Source organism: Nilaparvata lugens, chromosome 8 (genome assembly GCF_014356525.2).
Source record: "Nilaparvata lugens isolate BPH chromosome 8, ASM1435652v1, whole genome shotgun sequence".
NCBI classification, from domain to species: domain Eukaryota; kingdom Metazoa; phylum Arthropoda; class Insecta; order Hemiptera; family Delphacidae; genus Nilaparvata; species Nilaparvata lugens.
In genome coordinates, this window is record NC_052511.1 from 2,528,530 (window position 1) to 2,549,233 (window position 20,704).

Here is a 20,704-nt window from a genome sequence, read left to right on the forward strand (position 1 = left end):
CCTTAGGTGCTGATTAAAAGAGAGGGTCCTGTCCAGGGTGATGCCAAGATATTTCGGAAACTTATTATGTTTCAAGGCAGCACCATTCATTGAGACTCTCAGCTCAGCATTTGCTAGTTTATTGCTTAGATGGAAGGCTGATACTTGAGTTTTCCCAGGGCTGGGGCACAGCCTGAGGGTAGCTGATACAGGTTTATTGATGTAATATTAACTGTTCATTCTCGTTTACAATAATCAATTATAATTTATCAAGCAAGAAGTTATATTTCTCAATTATTTCATAATATTGAGATGCAATATTTTGTCGAGGTGAGGTCTAAGATTCAAGTCGACGGTTTTACATTTTCTCTTAATGTGCAAAAGTTTGAATGTTTAAATGTTTATATGTTGCGCATTTACGGCGAAACGCGGTAATAGATTTTCATGAAATTTGACAGGTATGTTCCTTTTTTAATTGCGCGTCGACGTATATACAAGGTTTTTGGAAATTTTGTATTTCAAGGATAATATAAAAGGAAAAAGGAGCCTCCTTCATACGCCAATATTAGAGTAAAAATCAAACTATAGAATTATTTATCATAAAGCAGCTGACAAGTGATTACACAGATGTGTGGAGAAGTCAGTCTATTACTGTATTTCCATAAGGTCTAAAGTTTCAATCAGGTACTTGTGGATGAGAATACTGCGTGAGGTCCACTGTTCACAGAACTACTAGTTCTACATTGTTAAAAGACGATCTGGCAACAGAGCAAAGTGAGAAAGAGATAGTGCTATGGACTTTGATGAATGATAGACAAGGACAGCAATACCATTGCTAATGAAACACTGCCATTATAACGTGGATACTCTGTGTTATTTGTAGAGGTGAATTGGGGCTCGTCCACACAGGCGCAGACCTATAAGACGGCGTTGATGACGGCCTACAAGCTGTCGAATAGCACGGAGCATGTGAAGAACTACCAGCCGCAGCTGTTGGTGTTGTCGGGCCAGCCACAGAGTCGCCCACCGCTCATCGACCTGGCCAGCCTCATCACTCGCAACAACTCGCTCTGCATCTGCGCCGAAATATGCAAGGTAAGCAGAACAGCTAGTTTATTTATCTATCTAATACTTTCCTTGCCCTATCACCATAGGTAAGGAAAGTATTGCTTTCCAAAAAAAATTAAGGTACCCTAATTTCATTTGCGTGTGTGTGTGTGTGTGTGTGTTTCCTAATGTTTGGATGTTTAAATGTTTTAATATTTAAATGTTTAAATGTTTAAATGTTCAAATGTTCAAATGTTCAAATGTTCAAATGTTCAAATGTTCAAATGTTCAAATGTTCAAATGTTCAAATGTTCAAATGTTCAAATGTTCAAATGTTCAAATGTTCAAATGTTCAAATGTTCAAATGTTCAAATGTTCAAATGTTCAAATGTTCAAATGTTCAAATGTTTAAATCTTTAAATCTTTAAATGTTTAAATGCTTAAATGTTTGAATGTTTGAATGTTAAATGTTTAAATGTATCTCTACAGTTAATGTTTAGTAACATTTTCACCTGAAAGCTTGAAATTTGAGAAAATGTGATTATTCAATTGCAGACTGTTGGCAACTGTTGATTCTATTAAATTATTCACTATGAAGAGATAGCTGACCTCGTGTGTCACCAGCGTTATTGTGCTGTCACCAGCTGGCTCAGATCTTTGAATAGTAGACTTGAGATGCGCGTGAACACTAACGTCAGGTGATAAATTTTCATAATGGCAAGGAGAGTTGTGTAGTGCGCCACACCATATTTTCTTCATATATCATAAAATACAGTTCAATTTATCCAAAACTTTGCTGTATTGTAATCTATTGTATACGTATAAGTGTTTAAGCCAGTATATATTGTAATCTACATAAATAAAGTGATCAATTAATTCTCCAGTCTTCAGATGTAATTCAGTTGGTTAATTTGAATTTGAATTTGCCAATGTTTGTCGTTTGCAGAACCGTCTGAACTACAAGCTGCGCAGTGTGCGCACGCACAAAGGCATGTCGTGGCTTGGCGTGCGTAAGATCAAGAGCTTCTTTGTGGTGGTGGACGGTGTGCGCATGTTTGACGCGGGCGCGCGCGCACTCATGCAGACGTCGGGCGTCGGGCGCATGCGTCCCAATGTTCTCATGATGGGCTACAAGAACAACTGGCAGTCCTGTCCCAGCGAGGAGATGTTCTCCTATTTCAACACGTTGCAGTGAGTATTTTAATATATTCCATGACCATAGTGTGGTCCACGTTATAATGGCAGTGTTTGATTGGCAATGGTATTGCTATCCTTGTCTATCATCCAACAAAACTGATATCGCTATCCTTCTGTAGCTTTGCAACGTTGCCAAATCCGTTTTTACAATGTAGAAGTATAATAAATTAAGGCAGGCAATCGGCAAGGCCGTTCTCCTATCTCTTCCACTGTCATTATAACGTGAACCTCATTATACACTCCACCGCTTTGTTGTTTGACAGAGTTTGTTTGACACGTTCGGTACTGTACATGCTTTCTTTATTTCAAACACTCTTGGACCTGGACTGTATGTATTTCATGTGAATAGATGAATGTAATCTTCTTCTATATAATAAGAGAGAGTAGGGTTGTGTTTGTTCGTTTGTTCGCATCAAAACATGTCAACTTGTGGATTGCATACCGGTAAAACGGAAATTATTTAGATCTCCAAATTTTGTACATAGATTCTAAAAATATCAATCTCGTGCACCTGAAAGCCCAAATTTCAATTCTCCTTCTAGATTTTTCAGAATTAATGTTCGAATTTCATCAATGGTACATACGATTTAATAAAAAAGTTACCAAATCATATGGTCGAGATTAAAAAATGGACCTTTGGAACTAATCTTTCTATTGTGAATTGTCAAATTTGCTTGGAGTTTTCGTTTTTCATGATGAGTGGAGCTTGTGTTGTCGGTTCTCACGTTTCGGATGTAGTCAGCGCCTCAGCGGCGTTTGTTTCCATTATTGCTTTCTACCTGATACCACACTTAACCTCCATAATATTGTTTTGATAATTGATAAATATATTTAATAATAATGATAATATTTCTATTATAAATATAATAATAGTATTGTTTTGATAATAAATATTTTCATTTTCACAAACTCTGTATAATAATATGGTGAATGTGAAACAGCTGCATCAAAGAAATTATCTCAAAAACATCTGTTTTTGAAAAAAACTTTCCCCCAATTGCACGTACGTCGGTTAAGGCATAGAGAAACAATAGCATAAGTAGATATCCCATGGTATAGGGAATTTATGTCGCAACTTTTACTGTTATCTCAAGCCGATTACTGTCGATTATTGTAAATTTTTACTGTTTTGTTGAGGTGAGAGTGTAAGAACGGCACAATTTGAGAGACTACCAGCGTCACACAGCTGCATGGGAAAGAACTACGTGAACTATCGGCTTGGGATAACAGTAAAAGTTGCGACATAAACGCCCTATACCATGGGATATCTACTTATGCTATCGTTTCTCTATGGTTAAGGTTTAATCACGATAAAATGCTATACTTTTATTGAGATTAGCGCTAACCGATGCATTACGGTTGCACAAAATAGAAATTCAAGCGATAATGCTGATTAAACTAATCGACGTAAAAAAAATTTAACAGGCCATTCACGGGGAATTAAATCCAACTAACGCCGATTAGGTACCTACTGATAGCTGTCTTCCAAGATTAGGTTTTGGTAAAAAAACTACAGAATTCAAAGTATGAGCTAAATATATGAATGAATTTCATCCGTTAATAAAATAGAAACGAGTATTTAGCTGATTTCAGCATTCAAAATAAGATTCTGATTTTTGAGGTTAGTTTTTGATCTTGTAATGAATAAAGAGTCGTTTTGCAGCGACGCGTTTGAGAATCGCCTGGCTGTGATTATATTGAAGATGGCCGATGGGCTGGACTCATCACCGTTTTCGGGGGAGAATGACCTCGACCTGGACAGCGGCTCCACTCTGGACCTGACGGTTGGCGGTGGTGACGTCATCAGTCATACCGGCAGCCTCCTCCACAATGACTCCTCCACAAGCCTCAACATGCCGCTGCAGCAGAATGTTCTCTCACAAACCTCGCTGACTATTTCTGGTAAGACACCCCCTTATCTCATCATTCTCAAAATACATTGATCAATATAATTTGTGTAGAATAAGATGAGACTTGGAGAAAATATTTATGTCTTGCCAAATTAAGCGAAATCTTACAAAACCCTCATTCAACCTTTAAACCTTCATTTCCTTTTTAATTTATCTCTATAACACACTTAGGCTCAACTCACACCTACGCGACTCAGGTTGAGAAGAGACTCGACTCTAGTCGAGAGCATGTGTTATGAAATAATAATGGTGACAGTCGTGGAGACTAAAATCGACTGGTCTGAGTGTCACGATTTGAAAACACATGCTCTCGACTAGAGTCGAGTCTCTTCTAGACCTGAATCGCGTAAGTGTGAGTTGAGCCTTAGGGTCGGTTTCCGAGCATGGGATTTAGCTAAGTGCAAGACTTTAAACAGCTGGAGTCAGAAAATTGGCTACCTGAAACGGGGCGTAGTCGCAGTAAAATGACTAAGGGTTTTAAAATTAAATTTTGAAAAACTAGAAAATTGAACACAAAATTAAATAAATAGAGAATAGTGTAAAGTTTCAGCTATTTATAATTATTCAGGAATTTTTCATTTCGACAAGGAAAAACGTTTCCAATTTATTATAGAAATGAGAATTTAAAGATTATCATAGAAACTTTGACTTCCTACGCCCCGTTTTGGGAAGCCAATTTTCTGACTCCAGCTGTTTAAAGTCTAGAAATTAGCTGAATCCCGAGCTCGGAAACCGACCCTATAACGTTTATCTCATCATATTATTATAGTGTTGCTATTCTGATAAATAATAAGCTTGATTTTTTTTGCTTTTCCAGGCTCAAAAACAAACAACAATTCAGCGAGACCAATTGTTATACCGACCAATGCAGTAAGCAATCACTCTCCCAAACCATCTGATATTCTCAGGAAGAAAATGGCTTCTGAAATCATACATAAGTGAGTAAAAAATATACTTTCTTATCACTGACATCTTCTCATATAATTGTATATCGATTACGATATTGTTATTGTATGCTCAACTAACCATTACTATAATAAAGGAAAGAACTGGCTTATACACGTACGGGATAAGAAATTCACGTATGATGCATATTCACGTATCAACTACTGGACTGATTCGGTACACTTTTTTTTTGAACATGACAACGTCTTATAAATTTATAAACGTCTCATCCTTCTTCCTACTATACGAATGAATATTCACATTTAAATTTTTTTACCACTCAAAGTCGTTGTCATGTAAAACTTTTGCCCGTAAACCAACTTTACAGGCAACCATGCAATTTTTTAATTGAATAATCTTTTTCAATATAATTGTTAAGATCATTATAAGAGTGAGGAAAAGTGGCAACTGAAATTTGTAAGTGGTATAATAAGCGAGTTATGGGTTGTTGAAGTGCTAACTCCGTTTTCTTTCTAGATCATAATCTGTTTCGACTATAAGCTAATTATTTTTAACAGAACTTCTCTTAAAAGTTCAAAAAATGTATCTTTCCAAACTAAAACATGTTATTCCTCATATCGTTCATGAAAAAAGTAACATTTTTTGTAAATTCGATAACTTGTTTATATTGGCATTAATCGCGAAAAACGCATATTGCTAACACATAAAGCTAATGATACACTGAATGTATTGAAAAAAAACTCTATAATGGAAAATTCGAACCGTTTATGATCTAAAACGAGAACGGAGTCAGCACTTCAACAACCCATAACTCGCTTATTAGACCACTTAAAAATTTCAGTTGCCACTTTTTCTCACTCTCATAATGATCTTAACAATTATAAAAAGATTATCCAATTTGAATAAAAAAAACCGAACAGCCTTTAACTTGAAATTTTGCATATAGATTCATAACTAACCTAAACTTGAATTCTTTAAGATTTCATTACATCAAGTTGTTAGTTTGTCAAATTTTAAAATAGATCCTTGCGAAGCGGAGAACGGGTTACCTGTTAGTCATTACTAAATTCTGAATTAAACAAGATGGAACTTGGAAAATACATCCATGATGCTGAATTATGCAAGATTTTAAAAGCTCCATGTAAGCCAATATGACTGCATGATTATATTCAATACTAGTAGAAAACCCACGCTCCGCAAGGGCCTATTTTAAATCTTGACAAACTGAAAACATGACCTACTGGAATCTTGAAGACTTGAAAATAGGCCTATAACAATCCTCGGTTAGTTAAGAATCCATATGCAAAATTTCAAGTTAATCAGTTGAGTAGTTGAGACGTGATGATGCATCAAACAATTTTCCTATCCGGTATGTGTTAAACCAGTTCTTTTCTTTATTATAATTATTACTGATTATAGATAACAAGAATATAAGGTGATAAGCACATGTTAGCCCTGCTTGTATTTGACGAATGTGAATTATATTATTCACATAAATGAATAATTATTGAATGATAATTATTTCAGTTATCCGGACGGCCAACAAATACGTAAGGATGAGTTGGAGTCGATGATGTTCTTTGCAAAAAAGCAGAAAGGCACCATCGATGTTTGGTGGCTGTATGACGATGGCGGTGAGTAGGCTTCTTCTTCTTCTTCTTCTTCTTCTTCTTCTTCTTCTTCTTCTTCTTCTTCTTCTTCTTCTTCTTCTTCTCTTCTTTCCTTCTTCTTCTTCTTCTTTCTTCTTCTTCTTCTGTTCTTCTTCTTCTTCTTCTTCTTCTTCTTCTTCTTCTTCCTCTTCTTCTTTCCTTCTTCTTCTTCATCTCCTTCGTCTCTTCTTTTCCATCTCCTTATTCTTCTTCTCCAACATCTTATCAATAATCTTCTTCTCTTTCATCTTCTCCTTAAAATCTCCTCCATAAAATTCTTCTTCTTCTTCTTCTTCTACTTCTTCTTCTTGTTTAATATAATATCATCCATATTTTTGCGAAACGTTGATCAGTTTTGTTGGCGTTTGTCGGCAGGTTTGACGATACTGTTGCCCTATATTCTGAGCACGAGAAGCAGTTGGTCGGACTGCAAGTTGAGGGTGTTCGCCTTAACCAACCGCCATCATGAACTGAAGAGTGAGGAATTGTGGTGAGTGTCTCACTTGATCAACATCTCAGTCTATCGAGTGCCTTTTCCAATCATCTCTTGAGTTAGTTTAGTTCAATTTTTACCACTTAAGGCTGTGCAAAGGCTAAAAATAAACTTCCTACTGGTGATATTGACGTGACAACGTCTTATAAATTGGTTTGCCGGGAGACACTTCAAGAAACTGCGTTACGTTCCCACGTTATGCGCTCACAATGAGAGCGAGTGAGAGCGTTCGTTTCGGTTCACGGTCGTCTGGAAAGAGCACGAATAGGAGCAGTGGCGAGCAACGCAGCCTGCAGCAATCCAGGAATCCGAAGGCATTCACCTGGAGAGAGAGTGAAACGGAGCAGTCAACCTGCGCAGGCGCCGCAAGCAATCTCCTGCGACTGCGCCACTAATTCAAAATGTCAAGTCAATGGTTGTCTCTCTCGCTCTTAGGTGGGCGCGGGCTAACCATGCCCGAGTGGAAGGGACGCGTCCCTCTCACTCACTCTCATTGTGAGTTATTATTTCATCCTTCTTCCTACTATATGAATGAATATTCACATTAAAATTATTTTACCACTCAAAGTCGTTGTCACGTAAAACTTTCGCCCGTATACCGACTTTACAGGCAACCATGCAATTTTTTTTTCAAAGTTTTTCGATTTTTATACCATCAAGCTATCAAAATGAAAAAGATTTCTCAGGAAAACATTTTTTTCCCGATCATTAATTTTTGAGATATGAGCGGCTAAAGTTATATTTTCGGGACAGAACATTTCAAATTCGGTTAGAGATAAGTCCATGAGACTCAAAGGATGAATGTTTCATGGTATTCTTGATCTATTAAAACAAAATTTTTTCTTGAAATATCAATTTTTGAGAAAGTTATTCAAATTACCAAAAATAACTCAACTAGAAGTTATTTTTGGTAAATAGGATAGCTCTCTCAATAATTGATATTTCAAGAACATTTTTGTTCTACTAGATTAACAATACCATGAAGAATATATCCTCTAAATCTCATTGATTCATCTCTTACCGAATTGTAAATGTTCTGTCCCAAAAATTGAAACTTTAGTCGTTCATATCTCAAAAGTAAAGATTGGGGGAAAATGTTCTCTTGTGAAAACTTTTTCATTATAGCTTGATGATATAAAAATCGAAAAACTTTGAAAAATATTACAAGAGTAGAAAGTTTATTTTTAGCCTTTGCACAGCCTTAAAGCTGTATAATCGAGCAGAATTGTGGTAAGTGTCTCACTTGATCACCATCTCAGTTTTTGTGTAGTTGAGAAGTTGATATTGTGGTAATTATTCATATTGAATAAAAAAGACTAAGAAATTGTCAAAAAAAAACACTGATTTATTGATAATTAGAAAGACTGGTTTCGGTTATTACACCATTGTCAATCTGATAAACTGAGATAGTTTATCAGAGATTGACAATGGTGTAATAACCGAAACCGGTCTTTCTAATTATCAATAAATCAGTGGTTTTTTGACAATTTCTTAGTCTTTTTCATTCACCATCTCAGTTCATCGAGTGCCTATTCTAATCATCTCTTGAGTTATTTTAGTTCAATTTTTGTCACTTGAAGCTGTATAATCGAGGAGAGCTCGCACAGCATGGTTGTAGGATGTCAGAATTTTATAATCTTCTATAGAAAAGATACAATGTTTTGAGTGGTGGGTCTCTCTAGTGAGGTCCACGTTATAATGGCAGTGTTTCATTAGCAATGGTTTTGCTATCCTTGTCTATCATTTTCAAAGCAGATAGCGCTATCTCATGATCGCTTTGCTCTGTTGCCAAATCGTCTTTTAACAATGTAAAATTGATAATTAATCAACAAAATATTTCATCTTAATTATGAAAATGCATTATTAAATCATTGAAAAATACAATTGATTATTCTAAACGAGAATGAACAGTTAAAATTACATCAATAATCATTTATGTATCAGATACATGGCATTGACAAGACAGAGGTTCGGCAACGTTTTTCTCCTATCTTTCTCAACTGGACTATAGATGGAAATTCGATGAGTGCTACTATTCAAAAATTAGAATTTTTTTAAGCCGGGAACTCCTGGACTGACAAATGATTTTTGAATAATAGCGCTCATCGAATTCCATCTAGCTGTTTACCCAGTTGTCAATATTCTTATTTGCAGAAGCAGAAGTCTTCAGGTTGATTTACAGCATTCAATTTTGATTTTTGTTTGATAATAATTGAAATAAATTGTGTTTATTAATGTGAATGGATTGGTTATTGTTTTACAGCATGGCTAGCCTCCTGTCCAAGTTCAGAATCGACTACTCCAGTTTGACTATGATTCACAACATCACTGATCCACCCGAAACAAAAACACAACAATTTTTTGACTCACTTATAAAAAATTTCAGGAACAACAATGGTGAGTACACTGATCTATGATAGAGGTCTATTCTTAATGATTAAGAGATCCTGATCATCTTATCCCAATTCACCTCTTAAGGGCCGGTTTCAAGCTCGGGATTCAGCTAAGTTCTAGACTTTAAACAGCTGGAGTCAGAAAATTGGCTTTCCAAAACGGGGCATAGTCGCAGTCCATGTTTAAATTAAATTTCGAATAACTAGAATATTGAACACAAAATAAAAAAAGATAAAATATTGTAAAGTTTCAGCCATTTTGAATTATTTAGGAATGTTTCATTTCATCAAGGAAAAACTATTCCAATTATATAAATGAGACAATAAAGATTATCATAAAAACTACGACTACAGCCATAGTCACCTCTAATACAAGGCCCTGGCCTATGATATTGCAACGTCGCAGTGTAGGCCTAGAGTCTAATACATGATTGGTGAAAAATATTTTAAAAAATACCAGCTGATTTTTTCACCAATCATGTATTAGATTCTAGGACTACAGTGCGACGTTGCAATATCGTAGGTCAGGGCCTTTTAGTAGAGGTGGCTATGCTACAGCCCATTGTGGAAAGCCATTTTCTGACTCCAGCTGTTTAAAGTCTGGAACTTAGCTTAATCCCGAGCTAGGAAGCCGGCCCTTAGATTTTGTCCCATAGGCCTGATGAGATAAATGGCCTCAAGTTCTCATAATAGTGATGAGAAAATGAAGAATTTTAAATCAGGACTAGCAGGTAACCTGAGCTCCGCAATGGTCCATTTTAGAACTTGACGTAATGGAATCTTGGAGAATTGAAAATAGGCCTATAACCATCCTCGGTTATTTAAGAATCTATATGAAAAAATTTCAAGTTAATCAGTCCAGTAATTCAGACGTGATGATGTGTCAATAGTTATTTGTGCAACTAGTGCGCAAAGTGACAGTTTGCTGCACCGAAAGAAACGTTTACGCCCGAGCCGTAGGCGAGGGCGGAATGGTTTGTTGAGTGCAGCAGAGGAACTTTGCGCACGTATTTCACATTAAGTTTTTCCTACAGTTACCATTGAATATGAAAAGTGGGTAATTATGGGTAAAATTGCCTGAAATGCATCAAATGTTTTTCTGTGTAATTTTATTATTGATAAAAACCTTAATTTATTGTCAAATTGAATAAAAATGTTGTCCTTGGTTATAATATACTTAATAATTAGCGCGCTGTGCTTCGTTGCACCTCTGCTCACTATAGCAGCCACAGCAGTCACTGTTACCAACTTCATTTTGATTTTGCTGCACTGGTGCTCCATATAACCTACTAAGTATTTTGCGTTGCCATGTTGCAAATCTGGAGTGCAGAAAAATTTTTCCCGCACTAGAGCGGAAAAGTGATTCTTTGCGTTCTGTAATCAGTGCAGCAATGGCCACTTTTCAACGTAACTGTAGGAAAACATAATTTTGCTATCCCGTACGTGTATAAGCCAGTTCTATAATTTATTATAGTATAGATGAGAAAATAAAATTTATATTGAAGCATGATTGGTTGGTTGCAGGTGAGACAGTGATAGAAGATGCTGAGTTGGAGAGTTTGAGAGAGAGGACCAACCGTCAACTGAAACTCAGAGAGCTGCTCCTCAAGCATTCAAACGACGCTTCACTCATTGTCATGTGAGTAGACCATTTCAATACGCCATCCGCCATCTTGGAAGGAATTATAGCCACAGAGTACATACAGAATGGCAAAATTGTCTTTCAGAAATGGGGCGTAGTCGCAGTTTTTATGATAATCTTTATTTTCTCATTTCCATAATTGGAAACGTTTTCCCTTGACGAAATTAGACATTTCTAAATAATTCAAAATGGCTGAAACTTTATACTATTTTCTCTTTATTTCATTTTGTGTTCAATTTTCTAGTTTTTCGAAATATAATTTAAACGTGGCCTGCGACTACGCCCCATTCGGAAAGCCAACTTTCTGACTCCAGCTGTTTGAAGATTGAAGTCTAGAAGTTAGCTGAATCCCGATCTCGGAAACCGGCCCTAATTTGTAAGACAATTTTTGAGCCCGCAGCTCTGTTTAGAGTAGTAAGTAGGTGTTTGTGGGAATCTTTGTTAATGATTAATTTTTTTTGTAGGTCTCTTCCGATGCCGAGGAAAGGCATGGTGTCAGCTGGTCTGTACATGGCCTGGCTGGAGGCGCTCACAAGGGACATGCCACCGTTCTTGCTGGTACGCGGCAACCAGCAGTCAGTACTAACGTTCTACTCATGAGCAGAGAAGGCCTGGGCAAAAGAAGAAGAAGAAGAAGAAGAAGAAGAAGAAGAAGAAGAAGAAGAAGAAGAAGAAAGAAGAAGAAGAAGAAGAAGAAGACGCAGTGGCAGAAAGTGGTTGCTATAGTGAGGTCCACGTTTTATAGGCAGTATTTGTTTAATGTTGGTGTTGCTATCCTTGTCTATCAAACGACAAAGCCGATCCTTTTCTAACTCTATAACGTTGCCAGATCGCTTCCAACAATGTAGAAATATAATTAATTGATCTCATTTATGAAAATTTACATTGAGAAATATATTTTCTCGACGAATAGAATATATAATTGATTATATCAAAGAATAATGAACAATTATTATTAACGAAAATCCCAATTAGATGCTGTGAATCACTCCCAAAGACGTCTGCTACTGCAAATATTGACAACAGGGTAAATAGCTAGATGGAAATTTGATGATTGAATTCCCGGGCTGACAAATAATTTTTGTATAGTGGCGCTCTTCGAATTTCCATCCAGCTGTTTACCCTGTTGTCAATATTTGCAGTAGCAGACGTCTTTGGGGGTGATTTAGAGCATCTAATTGAGATTTTCGTTTAGTAATAATTGTTAATTCATTAGTATTTGAACAAATACAATTTCTAATTTATTTCCATCTGAAGAATGGCCAGTTAATATTACTTCAGATATGCCGGTATCAGCTATATTCTATAGAAGGCAGTAGCAAGGCAGAGAATCGGCAAAGCTGTTCTCCTATCTTTCTCCACTGTCATTATAACGTGGACCTGACTATGAGAAAGGCTACCATACTTACTACCCAGAATCCTCATTTCTTGCTATCTATTTTTCTGGTCCAATTTCCACTTGCATAAATAAGAGTTGTGACCTGCCTTGAAGTATTTATAATATTTGCCTTGAGAAGACAAAGTCTACAATACAAAGGAAAATATGTGATGGTGATCTAAATGTAACTGTAAATAAAAATCATTAGATATCGCACTACCAGTTTTTGAAATCATCAAAGTTATACCACCTCTATCCTATTTACTTTTGACGATTCCATATTCTCTCCAAGAGTAACCAGTGGATCAGGATACAGCATGGAATTCTAATTCTATGGAATTATTATAGAAGTTTTCCCTGCCAGAGGCCTATTGCTTGATAGTAGTTCTATGAACAGTAGACCTTGCGCATTTATAAACCACATCCTCCTCTGTTCATACTGTCCATGAGAGTAAATTCTGTCCAGTCCTGTCGTGTCGGCGAGATATCGGTGTGAAAACGACTAATGGCTGTTGGGGTTGGTGTATCAAAAATGCTTACATCAAAAGCTAATCTCCTTCAAGACATACTGGCAACAGGTCAGCCCGAGTTGAAAGCAGAGAAAGGTCGAGAGAAATATTGGCGTTCGAAGGAGACTCCTTTTATTTTTGTATTATCCTTGAGATGAAAATTTCAAAAACCTTATATATACTTCGACGCGCCATGGTTCAATGTACTTGTATACCAAATTTTATCCAACGGACAATAACTGCGGTGCAAACAAACAGACAAAAACCGATCGAGTCAACAAACTGAGAGACGCTTTCTCCACTGGGTTTACTGGACCCATCCAACCAAGAATGTTTGCCTCGCCTCAATCATGTGTTTCAATATTGAGTTGGCTGATGATGGTTTAAACTAGAATTTTAGTTGAACATTTTCAGAAGAAGCAACGTTCTTGATATTATTAGTCAGCTGGTTATTGAAATAGGAAACTTCTAAAATATATCTTCTATTTCCCTATGCAACAGAGCCCAGGAAGAAAATTTGAACAACCAAACAAATATATACATAAACATTTCATCACAATTTTTGTACAGGCTTAATCTTCGAGCGATATCAATCGACAAACGGAGGATTTATGATAGTTCAAAGTCATATATTATCAGGAAGTCAGAGGTGGTTTCATTCAGCTCAAGTTTTCGTGAACGCAGTTGATTCTACATGGAAAATGATAGGAATACAGAAGGGAGACGTTGATATTCTCTTCAAACTGAGCTCCAACCGAGCGATATCGATCGACAAACAGAGGAGTTATAGTTTAAAGGAGCGAGATGAAATCGACTTTAAATGGAGTTGAAATAAATGTAAAAACCTAAAAAATTACACAGAGATATCCTTGAAAAATAGGGACAAGAAAAAAGTTTTAAATGGGAGAAACTTGGAAATAATCACACACAATTTGTCTTGGGAAATTAGAGACAAATTAACAATTTTTGAAGAGAACATACAACATTTGAAAACCTACAACTATCACAAGTCAACAGACGTAATGAACATTGTAATTAAATCATAGATAATAGAAAAAATAGTTACACATAGTTTATAGAAACACATCCTTAATACTAGTTTACCCAGCTCAATTGGAGCCTCGAGCCTAGCCTTTAATTCTCATGACATGTACACAAAAAACAATAAAATATGCCTCCAACAGACCGGGATAGGAAAAAGGTTGGTTTTTGGGGAGAGTCAGAGTGGATCTTCAAATCAGTATGCACAGCCCGCTGAATTGAGATCCTAGCTCCAAGTGACCGACAGTTAACAACCACCCCAGGGTCTGGCTGCATTGATGGATGTCATTGCTGTCTTTCACTCAAATCAGGTCCTGAAAACGGTATTTCAGGTCTGTTGGTGCATTTAAACATCCCGTGTGTGGTGAGGGACCTGAGCTAGATCATAAATAAATAAATAAATAAATGAATAAAGAATAAATGAATAAATAAATAATAAAAAATAAATAAATAAATAAATAAATAAATAAATAAATAAATAAATAAATAAATAAATAAATAAATAAAAAATAAATAAATAATAAATAAATAAATAATAATAAATAAATAAATAAATAAATAAATAAATAAATAAATAAATAAATAAATAAATAAATAAATAAATAAATAAATAAATAAATAAATAAATAAATTTTATTAACCAATCATATCAAACAAAATAATAATATACAATACTGCAAGATCTTGTACTAATAAACTTATACAAATCAATGAAAAAAGGTCCATCCCTCTTTAAGCACAAGCTTGTTCTGAGGGATGAGTCGTAAGAGCAATTATCTTATTACATAGAAATAATAAATGAACAAAATAATAGAAATCATCATCATCAAAGTGTGAAAGATAAATAAATAAATACAATTTTCAAACTATAATTAACTAGATTACGTAATTTATTGATGCAGTTACTAAATAATAAAGTTTTAATCATACAAAATAAGAATAAAAAATAAGAAATCCAAGTTGATAAGAAAACAAAAATTATATAAACACAAAGATCTTTCAGTTACAAAACAGAATAAAATTATTCCTCTAGGAGTCCTTATTTATATTTTGCAAATTTATATATACATTAATTCAAATAATGAAACACAAGAGAAGAATAAAATACAGACAAACGGGAAATATAATGGAAAAATATGTACACAAATATGCTCCAATGAGAATAATATTCAAAATAGTACTCAGTACATCATAGAACTCATAATAACTTGCATTAATTACTTTGAAAGCAAAAAAAAAAACAAAATTAACCAAAAGCAAACATGATAAGATGAAAATGATAGTAAATATAAAACAAACAGCTAATAGGAAATGAATCGAAATACTGACAGGGAATGAATCAATCTTGTCTCAGATTGATAAAAGTTTTTAAACAATTTTAAAACTTATTGAAATTTGGAATGCCTGAAATTGAAAGAGGAAGCTCATTGAATAAACGAGGTCCCCTGGCAGAAGCATGACATGCAGCTGCAGAAGACCTGAAACGATGCTCCTCCAGGGGCAACCTCACTTGCCTTCGAGTTGCATAGTTGTGTGGTACAGCCACAGGAAAAGCATGAGGTTTCAAATAAACAAACTTTAATAGGTTGAATTCATATAGCTTGGGTATTGTAAAGACTGAAAATTCCCGGTACAGGCCTTCAGTAGGGTATCTTGTTGGTTTCCTCAAACAAATTTTTATAATCTTCTTGTGAAGTATGATTAACGGTTGCATAATGGAGGCACCACAGTTACCCCAACCTATGATTCCCTAACTCACAATGGACTCTATCAATGCTAAAAATACCATTCTTATTTGATGAAGAGGTAAGATATTTCTTAGCTGTACAAATTTATAAATTAACCTTCTCATTTTTGAACACAGATAAGATATATGACTTTCCCAGCGCAGGTGCTCATCTATCATGATACCTAAATATCTAGCTTTCTCCTGAAACTCCAGTCGAACACAAGTACACTGATTATGCTGGTTGCAACCAGTGTTGTGGATAACAATATTGCAATCTTCAAAAACAGTTGGTGAACCTGCAGAAGTTAGCGAAAAGGGGATAACAACAGTCTTGGCAACATTTATAGACACCAGATTATCATCCAACCATAGATATGCTGAAACTATATGCTGAACTATAGATGTGCTGAAACCCTATCTCACTCTAAAAAGTGTGCTGTGTAAGTGTGAATATAATGAATTTTTTGAATTGAGACATTTTAAAATGATGTGATTCTTGCCATCTTGGCAGCGAATTGAATTATTTCTTGTTATTTAAATATCTTGATATTTTTTACAATTCAATTTACCATTGTGACTATGTATTTGACTTGTGTCAATATTGTATTATTGTACAATGCATGACATCAATAAAATTGAAATTGAAATTGATGAAATATTGATTCATATTTCTTTAAAATAATATTACTCTATCCAATCTCCTCCTTTTTGTTATTAATTTGTTTATATCCGACTGATGATTGCTACAAGTTTAGGCATATAATTAACAAATATTGGCAAAAAATTGAAGAACTTATCTGAAGTGTTCATGTAGAATATTAATTTGTGATGGCTGATTTTGCTTGGTATCCTCTCTGCATCATGATTCCTCATCCTCTTTAATGTCTGAGATCGGTGAACTGGAAGAAATGAGGGGGGGAAATATTGGTGTTTTTGCTGGAAAATTAGACTTATGTGTAAAGTAGAAAGAATTGATTTAGGGGCACTTGAAAAATAAAAACTTATAAGAAGAGGAGATAGTTGATTGTTTGAAAAAATTGTGTGTTGGCACATAAAGAAGAAATTTGGAAACTGAGAATTTTACAGATGCGAGTGAACATCCCTGCACAACTCCCCCATTTTTTGGATGGGTTTTTCAATTCAATTCAATTCAATTTATTTCACCAAAACACAAAAACTTTACAAAGATGTGACAATCAGAAAAAAACAATAATTATTATTCTAAATATCTATATCATCTATCTGTAAAATACGGCTGGAGGTGAAGAACTACTGGCATAAGTGAAACACTTGTTCGCCAGTAGGAGTAGAGACTTACCGTAACTGTTTCTAAATCTTAAGCTAATAATTTAAAATGGAATATTTTTATTCAAACAATGGTAAGTATATTTAAAATAAATGCTATTAATTGTGAATTAATCCAGACAATAATGAAAAGCTGAAAAAATGTTGAATTCATAAAATATTAAGATGGAAATAATAGTTGTGAAGTATCCAGTTTTTAATATTTATTGGTACAGACTTAATAGGTACACCGATGAGCTCGTTCGGGATGCAGTTTACAATCTTTGGAGTGATGTATACCAGCTGCTTACGAATAACCGTTAAATTCGAATCATAAGTAATATATCTATGTAGATTGTATCTTGTTCTATGAGTTACATTGATTCTTGAAAATGAGCTTCTATGTTTATTGAAATATTTAAATATGCTAAGCACATAGAGTTGCCGGATTTACATGACTCTCAATTCACTGAATGCAATTTTGAGGGGAACAATATGGTTTATTTAATATGGTTTTTATGATCATTTTCTGTATAATGAATAGTGGTAACAAAAGAGTGTCATAAGTACCACCCCAAACCGCCAAGCCATAATTTAATAGAGATTGTACAATTGCAAAATAAAGCATTCTCAACTTTGATAAATCAAGTATCGACCTCAACTTATAAAAATTATAGGAGACAAACCTTAGTTTATGGCATAGGTATTCAATATGCCTTCTCCACTTGAATCCCTCCTCGATTATCAAACCCAAATATTTTATTTGACTAGTCCTTTCAATCTCAGGACATCTACAGGGAGCATCGTCTAATAAATTACAATTTAAATGCAATTTGAGTGTACAATTTGTCTCTTCATGTCCAGAGATATTTCTTGAAAAGGCGATATATTTTGTTTTGTTTTTTTTTTTTCGTTTATCAAGGCTTTATCATAAATAAAAAATATGCGCTAGTAAGCTGACTGCTTATTCTATGGTTTTATACTAATTTCGCAAGCTCTTATTCAGATATTTTCAATTGCCATCATCAAATGCATTGTCAAGGTCAATAAATAATGCATTTGGACTATTTAATTGAAAAATTGACGTATTCTTGGCTTTGTAGCTCTGTTTTTGGAGGGTTTTAATAAATAAGAGTTATTTTCTGTCATTCAAATTCAAATTAAAATGGCCGCTACAAAAGTCAAGTCTACCAGCATAATTTTACCAGAGGAAAGTATTGATTCAGTCCAAGATGAGAATGTGTTTCAATTTCATGCTCATCTACTATTCGTGGGAGAATCGATGAGTTAAATTCTTCATTATTCATATTTCAATGATTTTCTAGATGATATGCCAAAGAATGATTTTTGTGTAGGCCTAAGCATAATTCAAAATGATGATTTACGAAATGTAGCTTTTATACATTTTCTAAACAAAAATTGAAGTGGAATATTATTCTAAAACTTTTTGAATTCTTCCATAGCTATCCAAATAATCTTTAAAATTAATATTGAAGAATATTTTCCTTGGAACTTGAGATTATCCTCAAACAGCTGAGATTCTGTCGTCTGCACAACTTGCCATTTTCACACGTCATTTTCAATCGCGGCAAATTCAAGATTGCTCTACTCGAAGAACAGATGCAATGAAGAAAGGATATTATACTCAATAATAGCTGAATAAGCTTCTCAAGATAAAATTTATACAAGCTTAGATAATAATCTCTATAGGAGATCTCGTCGGGTTAAATTTAATCAATTCCATTCCTTGGGCATCGAAAATTGTGGACAAATCCAGTCCCTTCTCTAAACCTTCCCAGATTGAAATCAAATTAGAGAAGTCTAGAGGCTTTAGACACAATTTATTTTGCTCTAAATTCTAAATTTAGACTATAATAAGTCTCAAACGGTCAAAAATACACTTCGAGACCTTGTTTCAAGCAATTAAAATAGCTCTCTCATCGTCTGAGGGGCTACAAAAGTGAGGTTAGGTTCCACATGGTGATCGCAAAAAGGGGTAATTTTGTCATTTTTTATCAAATAGCCACTATAAAACGTTTACTGTTTCAGGAAACTCTAAACCTATTCAATCCTTATCATGAGAGTTCTGTGGGTAAAAATTTACGTGAAATCTAAGCCTCGAAAAAGTGAGGTTAGGAAATAGATTCTGTCAAATCTATAGTGAGAAAGTCTACAAAATGAAGGAATGCCAATAATTTAAGGGTGGCCACTAACGACAGGACAAGTGTGTACACACAGGCTTCAAACAAAAGTTTTTGAGGTTGGGTTATTGTATCTCCGATTTTTTATCTGCTCTATTTGGAGTTTAATCATTATTCTTGTATAATAGAATGTAATTTACCAGTGGTCTATTTGTTATTGGTTGTTTATTTCATGTTAGATGCAGCTATTAAACAGCAGGTTTATGTGCCAAGCATACCATATCGCTGATGACACAATATGCATGTACACACTTGTCCTGTCGCTAGTGGGCGCCATTAAGACGCCCGTATAATTATGGCCTGGGTCATAGTAATTTATTCAGAACTTACTTAAATACAGTACTTAATCTAAGGCGGCCTTGCTAGCTTGCTGAATCCACTACTATAATATATAGTGAGATTCATCATAATTCCACAGTTATAGATATTAATTCTAGTTACACACAAATCGATTTTTGGACGATCAATTTTTTGCAGTCCTTATAAATTCTATTAGATTGAATTCGACAAAGACATGATTTGTATCTACAACCACACCATGTGTTTGTCAAGTTCCGTTCAATCTGGTAAAATTTATAAGGACGGTAAAAAATCGGACATTTAAAAATCGATGTGTATGTAACTGGCTCAATACATACGATGGCTTCTATCAGCTATACTAGGCAATACAGACCTGCACCGCTCTCTAATGCCTTGCCAGAATCAAGATAGAATCGCCAGACGCGCTGCAATGGGCCGCACATTCCCACATATCAGTCAACACAATACATATTTATAATACGCTAGCAACATAATAGAAATAGCATAAGAAGATATCCCATAGCTAGATCGTTTATATTCCAAATTACAAGCAGATTACTGTCGACTTCTATCTATTATTACTGTTTTGGCCGGGTGAGTGTAAAGGTGCGTACATATATACGCGCCACGAACATGAGCAATTCACTTTTAATCAGCTGATTATATCTGTATTTTTACAGAAACGGTAAGATACAGATATAAAAAGCTTGGCATCAGCTGATTAAAAGTGAATTGCTCATGTTCGCGGCACGTAAATCTGTACGCACCTTGAGAACGGCACAATATGAGAGACTACCAGCGTCACATAGCTTCACAAAAAAAACTACTAGGACTATGAGTTAACAGTGACATTTGCAACAAAAAACACCCTGAACCATAGGATATCTTATTATGCTATATATTTCTCTATGGTAATAGTGGAGGGCAGTTTCCATTGCCACAAATCCCAGAGACAATTTGCACAACTAATCATTGATTGCTATATTCTGGAGACAGCTACATGTTGGGATACATTAATGTGTGGCAATGGAAACTGGTCTCAAGTA

At 34.9% G+C, this 20,704-nt stretch overlaps 1 protein-coding gene across 3 annotated transcripts in view; it reads left to right on the top strand.

Moving 5' to 3' along the window:
- LOC111060572 (bumetanide-sensitive sodium-(potassium)-chloride cotransporter) overlaps positions 1-12,811 on the top strand; it is a 38,786-nt gene extending 25,975 nt beyond the window's left edge. The window contains exons 11-20 of one of the 3 annotated variants that reach the window (XM_039433731.1): positions 863-1,074; positions 1,973-2,217; positions 3,887-4,125; positions 4,951-5,071; positions 6,567-6,673; positions 7,064-7,178; positions 9,445-9,578; positions 11,099-11,213; positions 11,681-11,860; positions 11,895-12,811. In XM_039433731.1, the coding sequence (XP_039289665.1) occupies positions 863-1,074; positions 1,973-2,217; positions 3,887-4,125; positions 4,951-5,071; positions 6,567-6,673; positions 7,064-7,178; positions 9,445-9,578; positions 11,099-11,213; positions 11,681-11,816 (1,424 nt within the window). In that variant the 3' untranslated portion in view covers positions 11,817-11,860; positions 11,895-12,811. Of the gene's footprint in view, positions 1-862; positions 1,075-1,972; positions 2,218-3,886; positions 4,126-4,950; positions 5,072-6,566; positions 6,674-7,063; positions 7,179-9,444; positions 9,579-11,098; positions 11,214-11,680; positions 11,861-11,894 lie in introns of those variants that run through there. The other 2 variants (XM_039433732.1, XM_039433733.1) reach the window with 2 other exon arrangements.
- The last annotated feature ends 7,893 nt before the right edge of the window (positions 12,812-20,704 follow it).